Source organism: Dreissena polymorpha, chromosome 1 (assembly GCF_020536995.1).
Source record: "Dreissena polymorpha isolate Duluth1 chromosome 1, UMN_Dpol_1.0, whole genome shotgun sequence".
In the NCBI taxonomy this organism is placed as follows: domain Eukaryota; kingdom Metazoa; phylum Mollusca; class Bivalvia; order Myida; family Dreissenidae; genus Dreissena; species Dreissena polymorpha.
Window position 1 is genome coordinate 48,324,334 of NC_068355.1, and position 16,056 is coordinate 48,340,389.

The 16,056-nt window shown below is 35.4% G+C and overlaps 1 protein-coding gene across 1 annotated transcript in view; it reads right to left on the reverse strand.

Annotated features, from left to right (window-relative positions):
• LOC127872833 (uncharacterized) overlaps positions 1 to 16,056 on the reverse strand; it is a 129,842-nt gene that overhangs the window by 96,204 nt on the left and 17,582 nt on the right. The window contains 4 exon segments of the mRNA XM_052416292.1: positions 323 to 436; positions 1,521 to 1,675; positions 3,229 to 3,467; positions 4,953 to 5,108. Coding sequence (XP_052272252.1) covers positions 323 to 436; positions 1,521 to 1,675; positions 3,229 to 3,467; positions 4,953 to 5,108 — 664 coding nt within the window.

Consider the following 16,056-nt stretch of genomic DNA (forward strand, 5'->3'; position numbering starts at 1 on the left):
ATCGTACATGAACCGCAGTCAACGGCATTCACATGGGCACCCACCCTGCTTTGAAATGCTTACTGTAGCTCTACCTCTCTAATTTGTATACGATATTTAACCTATTTCTTGTTCCGAAAGTCACCTAAGAGGTGATAATTAAATATTTAAAAAGAGATAGAGCTAGCGATTACGTGCCATGTTCTAAGACTTAAAGACTCAACGAGCAAACATGGGAAGCGCTCGGAGCAGCATACTGCGCTTATAGAGATAGGAAGTTAAAGGGTCTGAAGACTATCATACAATGAAGTGCATGTATATGAAGGCCACGCGTGTAGCTCACCATCTGCCAGTCCGGAAACAGTTTGTCCGTGCCCAGGTACTGCACAAATCTGGCGAACCCCTCGTTGAGCCACAGGTCGTCCCACCAGGCCATGGTTACCAGGTCACCGAACCACTGAAACAGCAATATATAAATGTGCAAACTTGAATATTGTGGTATTGCATTTGTTATATAGAGAATATTATGTGAGTGTCGGATAGAGATCAAGTTTATCATGCGAGGCTGAGAAACATGTAGTGCGAGGCTTGCCGAGCGCTACAAAGTTTCGAGCCGAGCATGATAAACTTGATCTCTATCCAACACTCACATAATATTCTATTTATCCTATTATTTTGTGGTCGTTCAAAAAGAGTAAAAATACTTTAAAATTCAAAGAAACAGCGCTTGTTTTCCAAGTTGACTCCGAAGTGTTTGTTTACTTCAACGTCATCATTTGCTATGACGTCACATTGAAACATATAATGTTCTTAAGATAGAGATCGGAAAACCATGGTCTAAAAATAGCGATAGTATAAAGGTAAAGTTTATACGATCGTTGTTATACTAATCGATTTTCATCTGGTAATAGGATAAAAATAGAATATGAGGTTATCAGTGAGGAAGATATATTAGTGCAATAAATATGCATTCAACAATATACAATCGAGCACGTTCTTAAAAGGGCCGGTATAATGTTTCCATTGCATTAACGTGTAGCCCTGAAATACATATCACTGAAACCATATTTTGGCAAAAATAGTTTTAAATCCTACCCGACTTAACAACAACAATCCCAACCAAAACATGGAAGGCTGCTTTAAGGATTGTATTTTATCCTATTACCAGATGAATATCGATAGTATAACAACGGTCGTATAAACATGAGCTTTATACTATCGCTATTTTTAGATCAGATTTGGGTTTTTCCAAAAATTGAAGAATCTGTTTTTGTCAACTACGAAAAAACTAAATCGTCAAAAAAATGCCACATTTGACAGTTATTTATGGAAAATTGTGAGGAAATAATAGGATAAATAGAATATTATGTGAGTTTTGGATAAAGATCAAGTTTTCATGCTCGGCTCGAACCATGTTAGCGCTCGGCAAGCCTCGCGCTGACATCGGTTCTAAGCCTCGCATGATAAACTTGATCTTTATCCAAAACTAACATAATATTCTCTATATTTATTGTTTTCATGTGATGTTTCATGGCCTCAACCTGGTGTGCGAGTTCGTGCGTGACCACAGTGACCACCCTCTGTCGGTTGGCCTCTGACGACACTTCCGGGTTGAACAACATGGCGGTCTCGCGGTACGTGATAAGGCCCCAGTTCTCCATGGCGCCCGCCGCGAAGTCGGGAATCGCAATCATGTCTATGAAAGTAAAGCAAAACAGAGAAATAGCTTTGCAACTTTTAAAAAGTTTCGTTTTTGCAATAATTTTCCGACTACGCGTGTTCATTGTTTATACGTTTATAAGTGATTATTTAAAAAATAATATTTTTCTATCATGGTTTGTTGTCGAATAACCCACAGTAAGGAGTATAGATGCGTAGGAATTAAATTACGAGTGCTGAAGCACGAGTGATTTGATAACACGCATCTATACAACTTACTGTGGGTGATTCGACAACAAACCATCATAGAAAAATATTATTTCGATTCTAACACGATTCTGATTGATTTGGTTCAACCTTTAGCACGTGAACTATATTTTTCAATACTCCGCCCTTCTTAGTACTAAGTTCACTATTTAGTGACGTCATTTTATGACGTCATTTTCATTCATAAATATTTTGCAAATGACGTCTCTTTCATTGAAAACAACAATCGTAGAAACTTAATGACGTCACGTTTATTGATGCTACTGAAAATCTGACATGTTATAAATGTTTTCTGAATTACGTTTCCTAACAAATAACATTCTTTGTAGACGTGGTTATTCCACTTATCACCAAATATACAATTTATTGTTTCATTACATTTATATACCTGCTACATTTATTACATTTCTTTTAGAGCGGGTTTTAGCACGTGCATTTTACTGCAATATTTTCTTTATTTATTCGGAACTTTTTTCGAAACATTAAGCTCCGCCCATAAGTTATTGCAGAATAACCCACACTTGATTTCCTTCTTTGTCTATAGAAAACAAGTCGCGTGCCGTGTTAGAATTTTACGCTCTTTGATCAAATATATAGACATTTATAAGTTGTTTGTAAGTGCATATATTATAGTTACTTTTAGCTTCAGACCGCCATGTTGGCTCATGTCCGAACGTTTCAAATCATCAGCAAATCATGAAAGTTATTTTACAGCTATTAAAACTTTTACATGTACTATAGAAAGGTCCATCAAATTCTGCCAATTGTTTCCACTAACATCAAAAACACTAGCGTTGTTTGGTCGGTCAACATTTCACGTGTACGTGTTAAACAATCATGATAGAATAAAACAAGTTTTGTCCAAGCTGGTATGCCAACTCATTCGTAACGACCATGGCGACTATCTGCCGGTTGGCGTCTGACTGTAGCTCCAGTTGTATTAATATGACGGTCTATCGGTTAGTGATAAATCCCCAGTTTTCCATGCAGCAAAGGCAGAAATCCGGAATGACTATCATGCCAAATATAATGACTTAATGGTAAACTACGACGGCTGAAACCCAATATAAAGTCTGACTTGAATACGGATTGAGCATACGCAGTTTGAGAACAACCGTATGTTCAAGACAAGGAACATAATTTATTAGTACTAATAATAGTCAGGCATTCTGTAGAGCACTTGTTCATCAGATGAATTCATGGAACACATAAATTGATGTGTACGCGTAACTGCATGAGAACGATTAAGAGTTGAAAGTATAATTTTCTAAACCTCCGCGCAGTGATTTGACTGGTTCAGAGCAAAATTTCGTTCGTACTGACCTTGCTTCGGGAGAGGAAACGAGATGTTAAAATAGTCCTCGTAGTTAACGATGGTTTTCCTGCCCACGTCCAAAGCCAGTTGGGTTTGGGCGATATATTGAGGGCGGGCCCAAGCGCCGTAAAGTAGTCCGCGTTCCGTGTCGGCCACGTTTTTGTTGAACTGGCCGACGAAGAATGCCACTAGGTAGGTGGACATCTTGAATGAAGTCTCATAAGTATCCTCACAAAAGCTGTCGTTTCTGAAAGAAATTAAATTTAGAAATACGAATATTAACTAAAAAACATTATAATATCACGAATTGATCACTCAATGCCCTTTAAAACAATGTTATACTTATTAAAATCTCGATCATTAAAACCTTTCGACAAAAAAAGATAAATGCAACTGCAATTCAACATACCCATTTTTGCTATGATTAGAAGACATACAAAATGAAAAAACTATTTTTAACATTTTTCAGAAACCTTATTGGCGTCGCACTGAAGTGCGGCGACTCGTATGTAATACGTTTTTTTCGCTTATGGGAGGAGAAGTTATTTTACGGATCAATGTATATATTTTTGTTGTCAGAATATCTTGCATAGTGGTGATTTTTTGTGTAAATTCGTGTAAATAAGTACTGCATTTGTGCCTATTACATTTACTACAACATTTATTGCCAATAATGCAAAGCTAATTCTTTTAATTAATAACTGATCACAGGGACTGGGCAATAATAAAAGATCACAGGGACTGGGCAAATACGCGAACCGGTGAAACTTTCTGGTTTTGTATAAAAACTAAACATAATCAAAATATATTTATTTAACAATAGCGCTGACTTTTGCTATTCGAGTTTGGTTAAGGCGTATTTTCTTCAATTTTACAAGACGACAGCGATTACACGGTTTCTTGCTTTATTGAAAACCGTTACACTACAGTCACTTATTAAATCTCTTAGTTAGAAGGTGATTTTTCAAGCGTTTCCGTAGTGTAGTGGTTACACGCTCGCTTCACATGTGAGAGGCCCAAGGTTCGAGCCCCAGTAGAATCAAATTATTTTATTTGTGTTCTATGTTAACTTTTTGTTTTGATGTAGACATTTTAGTTTAAATAAATATGCTGTTTTATTGTAACCATTTTTTTTTATGCCCATGAAATATATGTGTGAGAGGGTGGGGGGGGGGGGGGTCGTAAACACATTAAAACTTTTACAGTGTTTTCATATCAATGAGTACTCAACCCCTATCGTAAATGAGCAACATAAGAATAAGTTCAGAATCATCTCCCCTTGAAGCTGAGAAAAATATGAAATTACGCTTACAAGATGAAGCCGATTTTTTAAAACCTACACATTTCTGTTCCATTAATGAAAACTGCACACGGATGCCAGTAAAAAAAGGAAACCAATGTAAATAAAATGAACTTCGAAATTGTTGGGGGTTACAACACAAAATCATAGATAATGGTTATTTGGGGGTTATAACACAATATCATAGATAATGTTTTTTGGGGGGTTATAACACAAAATCATAGATAATGGTTATACCAGTATCTTTTTCTATTTTGTTTAAAATAATCGGCCAATATACTAATATTTACAGTAGAAAAAAGTCGTTCCATGTAACTTCATTGAGTGCCTTTAACACTGAAATTCCCGACGCCCTTTGATGCTTTGCATCAATAGTTATCTTGTTTATATTATATTATATTATATTGTAGAATTTACCCCAAAAATGCATACCTTGTTATAGTACGACTTATAACCATGTTGGACCTAGACATGAAGTACTTCTTCCGGATCAGCGTGACCTTAAAGGTGGCCTTCATCGCCGGCTCGTCGAAGCACGGGAACGCCTTCCGAGCGTCCGTCGGCTCAAACTGGGTGACGGCCAGGTACCTGCAGTTAACGGTACCAAATAATACATGCTCATTTTAAGTTGTACGCGAGTTTTGCAAGTCAGTCTGCAGTTTACTACGCTAGGCGGAGCGTCGTTGTATTGGACAATCGATATTGGCCAATGAGAGCGCACGCTTTGCACGAGAAACAGCACTCGTAGGCCTACACTACCTGCAGTAAAATTATGCATACGACGAATGAGTGGGAACAGTGGTCTAATGGTAGGACGCTGGCTTAGAGATCGCTATGTCCCTGGCTCGAATCCCGCCGTGACCACTGGAATTTTCCTGAGCAAGAAATTTATCCTACATTTGCTCCTCTCCACCCTGGTGTTTAAATGGGTACCTGTGAGGAAAATAAGCCAATGTGCCGTGGCTGCATACTACGCCAATATGTTAACGGACGACTTATGACCCAGTGATTGGGGGAAAAATGTGAAGCGCCTCTGAACGCACATACTGTATGAAAAGGGCGCTATATAAATGTTGTAAAAAAATGACGTACATGCCATAAGTGTGGTTTTGTGACAGTTTGTTGTCGTTGTCACCTACCACATTTGGTCCCGAAAGTTAACACTTTAACGATAAAATCACGTAATGTTTTTTTAGAAGACTGATGATGACAACAGGGTATAATTCACGTGGAAATTGTGCATTGCATGCAAAATAAAGTTAAATCATTTATTCGACTCGTAAAGAATTGAAAAAAAATAAAGTTGAATTCATTACATACCACTAAAATGTTTTTATCGAATTCTCAACTTGGCATAAATAAATTTGTAATCTGAAACACGCTTCTGAATTTTAATGTTAACGCGACATAAACAAATTATAGCTTCAAATAAACAGTGCTTCGTGTATGTCTGCTGTTTCTTTGTCTCAGTAAAAAGCGCGCGAAAACTATGCACACAATGCACAACGTCACGTGAAAAGTGTGGGTGTATTTATTGAACAGCAAGTCAGGCGACATACGTGTGTTTAGTTGGAAAACCCCGTCCCGATTGGACACTATTTCATCACATCTTTAAATAGTCACATATGCCAAAATTCCTTTGCTACTTAAGAAAAAAGACGAATGTTTATGTTTATGAAATTCTTGAGTTTACTATTCAAAATGGAATATAAGGGATAATCTGGCAATGAAAAGCGACGGGAAAAGAAGTAAGTATGCAGTAATTGATACGAGTTGGGCTGATACGGGTGCATTGGGGAATCGATCGACATGGGATTATGTGTATCTATGCATGAGAAAAAGTGTTCAGCAATGAAATAAATGTCGTTATCCATGACTTTATAGTTTTTTTCTTAAAGAGTCATAACGGACCCAAATAACGTCATAAATAACGTACAGAGGGGGCTCATCTCCCATCTGTAAGTTGTGAAAAACAATACCCGTTAATAATTTGATGCGGTGCCAATTTAATTCGAGTGCATGTATATTTCATCGTGTATATTTATATGACTGATATACACCCTTTTTTTACAGCCGCGTGATAATAACCATTCACTATACATGTAAGCAATGTAAAACCCATGTTTTAAGAAACAGCGCGAAATTATTGCTGTCGTCTGCAATGTCAAGTGCCACGAGTTGGGCTAAAAAACAGGGCAACTAGCCTTTTCAAAGCTTGAAACAACTCAATCCAATTAAACACAGAATACAAATTGGCGACTGTGGATCAATTAGGCCTAGGAAATGATTCAATTCCGGCTCACAACAAGACATGATGCATTAAAAGTCTGTCATGTCGGCAAAATTGTTGCTCAAAAATTTAAAGAAAAAAAGTATTAGGTACACATAACACAACATGTACATGATTCTAGGCTTGTTATTCTTTAGCAAGGCAACTAAAATTCTAAAGATTTTTTCCAGTGCAGCAACCAATTGCGAAAAAAGAAACATATTGTTTTTATTTTGTCTAAGTTATCTCTTTAACATACATATTAGGGGGCTTGTTATTCTTTAGCAAGGCAACCAAAATTCTAAAGATGGTTGCCAGTGCAGCAACCAATTGCAAAAAAAAAGAAACATATTGTTTTTATTTTGTCTAAGTTATCTCTTTAACATACATATTAGGATAAACAGTGCACCCACATCTCGACCTGTGCTTTAAGACACACTATTTATAAATTCGAATGGGTTGTGTTCATTTCAAACTTGCGATACAAAAAGCTATAACGTAATTTTGAAAACTGAGTAGCGTCTAAGATTATGCAATAGTGTGCCTTCAGCGCTTTGATTTATATTAACAACAAACATGTGAAAAGGGCATGACACGCTAAACCACTACATACACGAGAGATTCCAAGATCATGCCGTTTTGGAATTGCCTCTGTTGGGAACCTAACCAAACGGCTGAACATATAATCTAAGCATGCAGAAACAATCAACCCCTAAGGGACCATCTATGGCCGGAACCTGTAAGCCTTCATGAAAAGCTGTGCGGACAGGTGGAGGTTCATCAAACGACCACCGGTTTTATCTTTGCCTTAGGACGATCGTAGCGGCGATCAAGAAGGAAGTAGAAGATGAACATGCGCACCATTGTAAATGTTGGTAATGTTTTTTATAAAGTATTTCGTGATAATTATCGGTTTTCACTTTTCCTCTCGTGGAGAAGTAGTAATACTGCGGGTAAAAGTATGAATGGGTGTAGTGAATTGACCACGCGCACAAAACTGTGTATTAAAAAGTCTCGGTTTGTTTCGATTTGTGTAGGATATATCTGGTCATTTTTAGTATGCCGGTTTTATGGCAAAGAGAACGACATTGACTTTACTTGGCATGTTCAAGTAAAGTAGCAATTTATTTTGTAGATCTTTGAGTAAACGATGATACGTAAATGCGTCTTTTAGTAATGCTAATAATTTGCCGTGATGACTCCAAAAATCGCCATAGCTTTTCATCTAGTGAACCCTGCAGACATTGCTTTTGAAACAAATAGAGGTGGCATCAAAACGATATTTATTACAAAGTTGTATTATATCTTGAGACACATTAGTCTAGTAGGAACGGAGGTCCACGGTGCATGATTGGATCCTTTTTTTGACGATGCTGGAACAGCAACGTCCAAGGTTTGATAACCAGTAAAAAAATTCTTCACAATTGCGACCTATGTAAAAGACCGAGCCAGTCCTGATTGAGATAACTCGATTTTTCAGTTACTTCCCTTGGCATTCGCCACTGCGTAGGAGATTGCTCGTTGATTTTCATTGATAACATTCTCCTATCAGAGTTGTCGTTCGTGTTGATAAAGGTAAATATTAATAGAACAGCATATCCTGGGGAAACAGATTTAATAAGTGTATGAGAACGTTAATTTCAAATTAGTAATTTTACATCCATTTTATTTTTATAGACCAATGAAACAACTATATATTTTCTCTATTTTTTAAATATGCTGATGATGTTCTACATTGTCATGGGTAAAAGAAAATTTTGTTCCCAAGAAAAAGTTCATGCCCACGGGGTCTAAATCCAAGATGGCCGCCAAGATGGCCGACCAAAAACATAGGAAATGCCGTTTTTTCGCAAATGACACAAACAATATATATTTTCCATGATTTTGGTAAGCTTTTTCATTTAAGCCATTGAGAACAAATAAGTTTTTTAGTGATAAATTAAATATTGTTTGGAAAAAATGACTATATCAATGGAAAAAAAAAGGAAAAAAAATGTGTTTTTGTCCTTATTACATGTTTCAATTTGTATCTGAAAAACAGTTTAGATACAATTATTATCCTCACTACATTTATACACACCTATGGGTATAAGGAATATAAATATATAATATTTCATGTGAATATTATAATATAAATGTGATTTGTTAGACAAGAAAAGTGGGTGGGGTAAATGGCATATATAAAGAAAAAATGCGTTATGTGCATATTGATATATTTTGAGATATACGAGGCTTTTTGATACTTTTAAGTGTATGCACATTGTTATGCACCCGGTAGGGTGGCATATAGCAGTTGAACTGTCCGTCAGTCCGTCCGTCCGTCCGAAAAAATCTAAACATTGGCCATAACTTTTGCAATATTGAAGATAGCAACTTGATATTTGGCATGCATTTGTATCTCTTGGAGCTGCACATTTTAAGTGGTGAAAGGTCAAGGTCAAGGTAATCCTTCAAGGTTAAAGGTAAAAAAACACCAAGGGAAGTAACAAGCTTTAAATGGAGATAATTTATATTTATCATTTGGCAGGTACAGATCATTTTCACAAGGGAAGTAATATTTTTTAAAGGGATATAATAATAATTTTAAAAAGCGGCGCAGAAGGGGGGATTGTGTTTCTGACAAACACGTTTTTTGTTTTTAAACATAAATTTCATGTTCTCCTTATTATAATTGTAAAAATAAATTTAATCATTTATCAACAATGGGTATAAGATCTCTCACAATGAGCTCTAGTAGTATCAGAGGCTCACGCTGCATGATTTTAAGATTTATTTGAAAATGCTGATGATAATCTACATTGTTTTGGGTAAAACATTATTTTTGTACTCACGAAACTTATTGATCACATGGTTTCTAAAGCCAAGATGGCTGCCCATAAACCTATAAAATACTGTGTTTGCACGAATTGCGCAAACAACATCTTATTTCGACCGTTTTGGTTAGCTTTTTAATTTAAGAAATATATAACATTATATTTTAAAAAAACTACAACAATTAACTGTTTTTGATGAAATATATATTACATGAATATATTATATGAAAACTTGATTTAATACACGTTAAATTGGTACACAAAATAGTTGTTTTTGCGTAGGACATTTTCAAGAATTACCTAAAAACTTTTTGGATGAAATTAACATGTCAACTGCATATATAAACCATAAAAAGACTGAGGAATAAAATGAAATATTATTTTATGTGAATATAATCCATGATTATTCTATACAAGAAAATAAACGTGGATGGGGCAAATGACAATCTGAGAAAAAAAGCCTAATGTGCATGTTGATATATATTTTAAGATAATTAATCATTTTAAAACCTGCAATGTTCACGGATATATGGATTTATTTTCGTACTGATAAGTGCATGTGCATTGCATGTAATTAGAAGCTAATTCCACTAACTCATCAGGCCCGTACCCAGGCACTGGGCCCAGGGGCCCGGGCCCCCCAAGCTGGCTGTCGAGTAATGATTTTTTAATAATGGGCCTAATTCAAATTTTTCTCACATGAAAGGGCCCACAGTACACTTCCCCCCAATACAAATGCGCAGATCTATGTGTTTTATTGCCCCTGATACACAAGTGGGTTAGCGCTAATTTACTCGCCAGTGGAGATAAGCTCCTAGGCTATGTTTTCTTATCACCTTGTACACACATCCCCAATCTGTCAATTACCCGTTGCGCTCAATGCTTCATCCATAGATGGTTGGTGTAACACGTAATTGGCGAAGGAAAGAGAAACGGCAAATGGACGGAACTGATACAGAAGGTCGTAGGTCTGAACGATTTTAGTATTTTCTCTTTGAATTCAAATCTCCTCTAGAGTCATACTTTATGATAGATTTCTGTGAAAACTGTGTTTTAGATGATAAACATTTCATTATTAATTGACTTTGAAACTTTAGAGGAGGTTTGGTTTCAAAGAGGAAATACTAGTAGGTTATATGTTAGTTACTGACATATAACCATAATGGTATTTTCTCTTTGAAATCAAACCTCCTCTAGAGTCATACTTCATGTTACATTTCTTAATAAAGGTTTTTTTAGTTTCAAAGGTTGCTTTTCCTTCTTCATAAAACATCATACATTTCTGAAATCTAAAGCTTTAAAAATGTGTGTGAATTTCGGGGTACGGACATTAGCCCTCTTGGACATTAGCCCCCATTATATATAGGAAAGATATATACGTTTTGAGATTAGGAATGGGGCCCAATTAACTATGAAGTATTTTTTACTTTGAAAGGTGTTCATGTTTTTGTTTCTTCTTTAACTACAAGATACAATGAAAATTGCATATTTAAAGTAAAACATGGTTTTATATACCTATACTAAGAGCTCTGTTTGTTACTAAACATCTTATCATGTAATCTTGATATGTATATCATGTTCTACCTTTTAATTGCATTTCATTTAAAAAAAGATAAAATTAAACGCCTAAAAAATGAATTTAAAAATAGGTAGGGGCTTTTGTCCTAAGGGCAAATGTTCTAGGGGGCTAATGTCATAAGTGGCTTTTGTCCTAGGGGCTAGGGGCTAATGTCCTACACTCGTGAATTTCACACCAATGGTTAAAGCTTTAGACTTAAGAAAGGTGCTGTTTTACTTGTTATATACCAAAAATGTATAGCACAAAGTAAGGTTTTTATTCGCATTTAAAATCACTTTGAACAGTGCCTAATAAAAAAAAATCGATTCGGGAGGGGCAACCCTTCCCACACCCTCCCCCTTTGGGCCCCCCAGTCAATATTTTCTGGGTACGGCCCTGCTCATAACAGTATTGTTAATAAAAATAGGAAAACAAGATCATATAATTGTATGCAAATTGCTAACGCATTAAAATCCCTCAAATGAAAAACACTGTTGTGAGATGTCATTTAAATTATTCAATAAAACACATTGTTTCGAAACAAAGATTGTTATTTTGACACACACAAGTCTGTTTAAGATGTGTATTTTTGTATTTTTTGGGAGGGGATGAGGGTAAATTGTCAATGCTGTTTACTAAAACTGAAACACTGCATAATACACAATTGCGAGACAAACTCTTAGTCTTTACTATATTATGAAGTTTCTGTGTTGTTCTTGTAACGTACTGTATACTTTCTTTTCTATGTGATTAATTTAGAGCTGCAACGATTCGATCCGATGCATCGAACATCGATTCGAAATGCGTCGATTCGATTTCGATACCAAACCTACCAAATTCGATTCGATTCTTTGACATATAGACATATATATACATAGATACGTAAAGCTCGCTGTATTCTGACTATTCGGTCTTTTCGAAACTACATAAGTTGTCTCCCATTCGGGTAGGTATTATGAGTATCCCGGGTAAAAAGCGGTCCGTCTAAAATGCGTATATGACCCATATCCGCGGATATGACCGAATAGTGCGGATATGGACGAATACAGGCAATATCGACACTTGTTCTGTAGTGTTAATTTCAATGTTTAATGAAAAATACTCAATATGTATTAAATATGCAAGGTAAAAATATCTTATATTTGATTGTTACTATATATTATAGTTTATTGGTACGTAAAAATATGCACGTTATTTTATTTATTCAAATGAACACAGGACATCGTAGTGCTACATTTAAATGTTTCAAGAATGATTTTAACCATTATAGTTGCGCTGTTATTGAAAAGCAATGTATGTCCCGGTAAAATTTTAGATTTTTCGTTAATATTTCAACAGTTCATATCCAATATCCCGATAAGTTAAAATACGAAGCCTATATGTTTAAGATTAATATTACAGCTGTTACATTCACTTATAAAACATAATATTAACGAAAAATCTAAAATTTTAGCGGGACATGCATTGCTTTTCAATAACATCGCAACTATAATGGTTATAATCATTCTTGAAACATTTAAATGTAGCACTACGATATCCTTTGTTCGTTTGAATAAATAAAATGACTTGCATATTTGTACGTACTAATAAACTATAATATATAGAGGATATTTGTTGGATTCGGTGGATTATCGATTTTAAAGTGATATTATGGGCATTTTTCACTGTTGAATTGAGCTAAAAAGAATTAACAGGTCAAAAAATTTAGTTTAAATGTGGTTACTGACCAATTATCTGCAACTCATCTTGCTACCAGTTGTTTCTAAAAATATATATAATATTCGATATTTTACATGACTCATCCGCTCCTCTTAGCCGAAATGATCCGTAAAACAAAATAGTGTCTTTGTGTCTTATGAACGAATCTTCACTTAAACTAAATTAAGATTCACATCGTAAATCGAATCATTTCTGTCGTCAGTTGTTTAAACGAAAGTACGGTTGATATTTAAATGCATTATTTTCTCTTTCCGGGATATTGTTTTAGTAAGTTGATGCTGCATTAACAAATATAAGTGCATATGAAGTGAAAACACCAAAAATAAACCAAAAAACGAAACATGTGTAATGGAATTTTCAACATTAGGCAATAGAAAATAAATAACTAGATCCTCATCCAAATTTTGGGGAAAATTAGGGCGGGTGGGTGTATTTATTTTTTTATTTTCCATTTTATGTGTCGGACATATTATCCATTATCAGTAATGAAATGTTCATGAATTTGTTGGTTTATATGCATAACGCTTATATGTATGTAAAATTATATATGATAAAAGAAATATATTATCAAAATTTGACTAGATGTATTGTGTATATTTTACCCTTTTAATATCATGTTAAACTTTTTCTGACAAAAATAAGATAAATATCTAATGTTTATCCAAATATGTCTTACATTTGTTGGCTGAATTCATGGGAATCGATGAAACTATAGGGGAAACGTATATTTCTAATAACCCTTTGAACATGATGTGGACAATATGGATTATGACTACAAAACATGCTACCTGTCTGGTACTTACGAATGGAAATGTAGGGCAGAGGTGACAGGGATATTTTCTGGAAGTGGCGGCCTTTATGTACGCTGCTTTCTTTCATGTTTTGGTACTACTTTGCGCTGAGGTAAATTTTCAGTAGGAATTTTGTTTCGGTCAACATAGTTTGGACCGATTCCGTCTCAAAAGTGGTCGGAACAGACGCGAGTATACGCCGTTGAAAACCAATTTTTCCGGCTAATTGCTTTCATCCAAGCTTTTTTTGTACTTGAGTCTTTAGGCAATTTATGTAATTTTACTTTTTTTGAAAATCTACCGATTATACCGCTAAAATTATGGCATTTAACGAGGGCACAGTAGTATTTCCCCAGTGTTTTCCTTAACACCGGAAGAAGGTATACCTACCCGCACGAACGACAACTCTGTCAAGACGGATTTACGAAAATCTGTACACATTGTTTAAGAGTTTAACTGAAGATTTTCGCTGGGATAATGACGTAATTTCGTTAACAAAAAGATGTCATTTCACAGTAAAAAGTGAAAATTATCGATAATTTTCACTGTTAATTTTCACTGTTTGAAACAGTTAAATTATCAGTTTCATTCACTGATATTTCTCAATAAACCACCGGAAAGCATAAAATAAATAATAACAATCAAATATAAGATATGTTTACCTTGCATAAAGTAATTATTGCACTACAAATATAGATCCTTTATTGGATAAACCACAATCGTCGATTTTATCATATTCGCGCATTTGAAATCATCATTTATTTTCAAATAAAAATGCCACTTGAAACAGTGACATTTCAGACAATATGTATTGCATTCATAACATTCAGTATATTTAAATAAATTCAACATTTTGTAATTCAAATTAAAATATAACCAGGGGAAAGTAACATCATTAATTACTTGTGGTCTGGCGCTAATCGGCCCAAAAATACTTTAATATTTTCTAAAGCATACTGTATATCTAAATACTAAAGTTTTCAGACTACATCAAGAATAATAATAATTCAGTATATTATATAAACATTATGTAATCTTGTACAACAAAACGTATGTGGTGTCGGCGTGGTTATATTGTTTGTGATGTGTAGCCCTTAAACAATCTCCTGGCTATCGTCATGTTCGCGGATATGAATTTAGAGTTGGAAAAAAAGATAATGTCTATTAAATTGTTATATTTTGAGACAATTCTTACATATTTAACAAATGTTGTGTATTTTTTTATTAAACATTGAAATAAACATTGCAGAAAATGTGTCGATATTGCCTGTATTCGTCCATATCCGCACTTTTAAGTCATATCCGCGGATATGAGTCATATACGCATTTTAGACGGACCGCTTTTTACCCGGGATACTCGTGATACCTACCCGAATGGGAAACAACTTATGTAGTTTCGAAAATCCCGAATTTGATACGTTTTATCTTTACCTGTAATTACGACGCGCGCGATTGGCTACTTATTACTTTAGTCATCCAATCAATAAGCGCGTTACGGTCTACTTTCGGCAAAAGCGTCAAAATGGCCAAACGAGTCATTGCCGAAAACGTGAAATTAACAAATGCGCCAAAAAAACTTAAATCTAAAGTTTGGAAATACTTTGGATTTCGGGATGGTGGCCCTCCCGATAAAGCCACATGCAAGTTATGTTTCACGGACGTTGCATACCCCAAATCCGATGCAACCACCAATCCTATACAACACGTAAACCGTAAGCATAATGTTGATTTATTAGCAGGAGGTAGCAGCGCAACTACTCAATTCGACAAAGTCGCCAGCCAGAAAAGTTCTGCTTCTGTAAGTTCTGGTGGGAATTTGTTAAGTGGCCAGCTGAAAGTTGCTGACATGTGCAGATTTAACTTAACCCCTGAAAGGACAGAATCTATTTCCAAATCTATCGCTGGGTACTTAGCTTGTGACATGAGACCATATTCCACGGTGCAGAACAAAGGTTTCAAACACATGATTAGTACTTTAGAACCCAGGTACAAACTTCCCTGTCGTACAAATTTCAGTGAAAAGGTTGTGCAAGCACTGTTGAAAAAGGTTACAGACAGGGTAAAGATGCAACTTAATTCTGCAGAAAGCATTGCCATAACTACAAACTCATGGACATCTAGGGCTACTGAGAACCGTGTTGCTGTCACTGCCCACTTCATCAAGAAGGACTGGAAAGTTGAAAATTATACTCTTGAAACAAAAAAAAATTGATGAATCTCATACAGCCGAACATTTGGCTGACGCTTTGAAGGACACATCTGCACGCTGGCAATTAGAACGTGATGGCAAGGGGCCAGCCGTTACCACGGACAATGCTAGCAATATTGTTCGTGCAGTGAAAGAATCTGGTTTAAATCCACATGTTGGATGTTTGGCCCACACCCT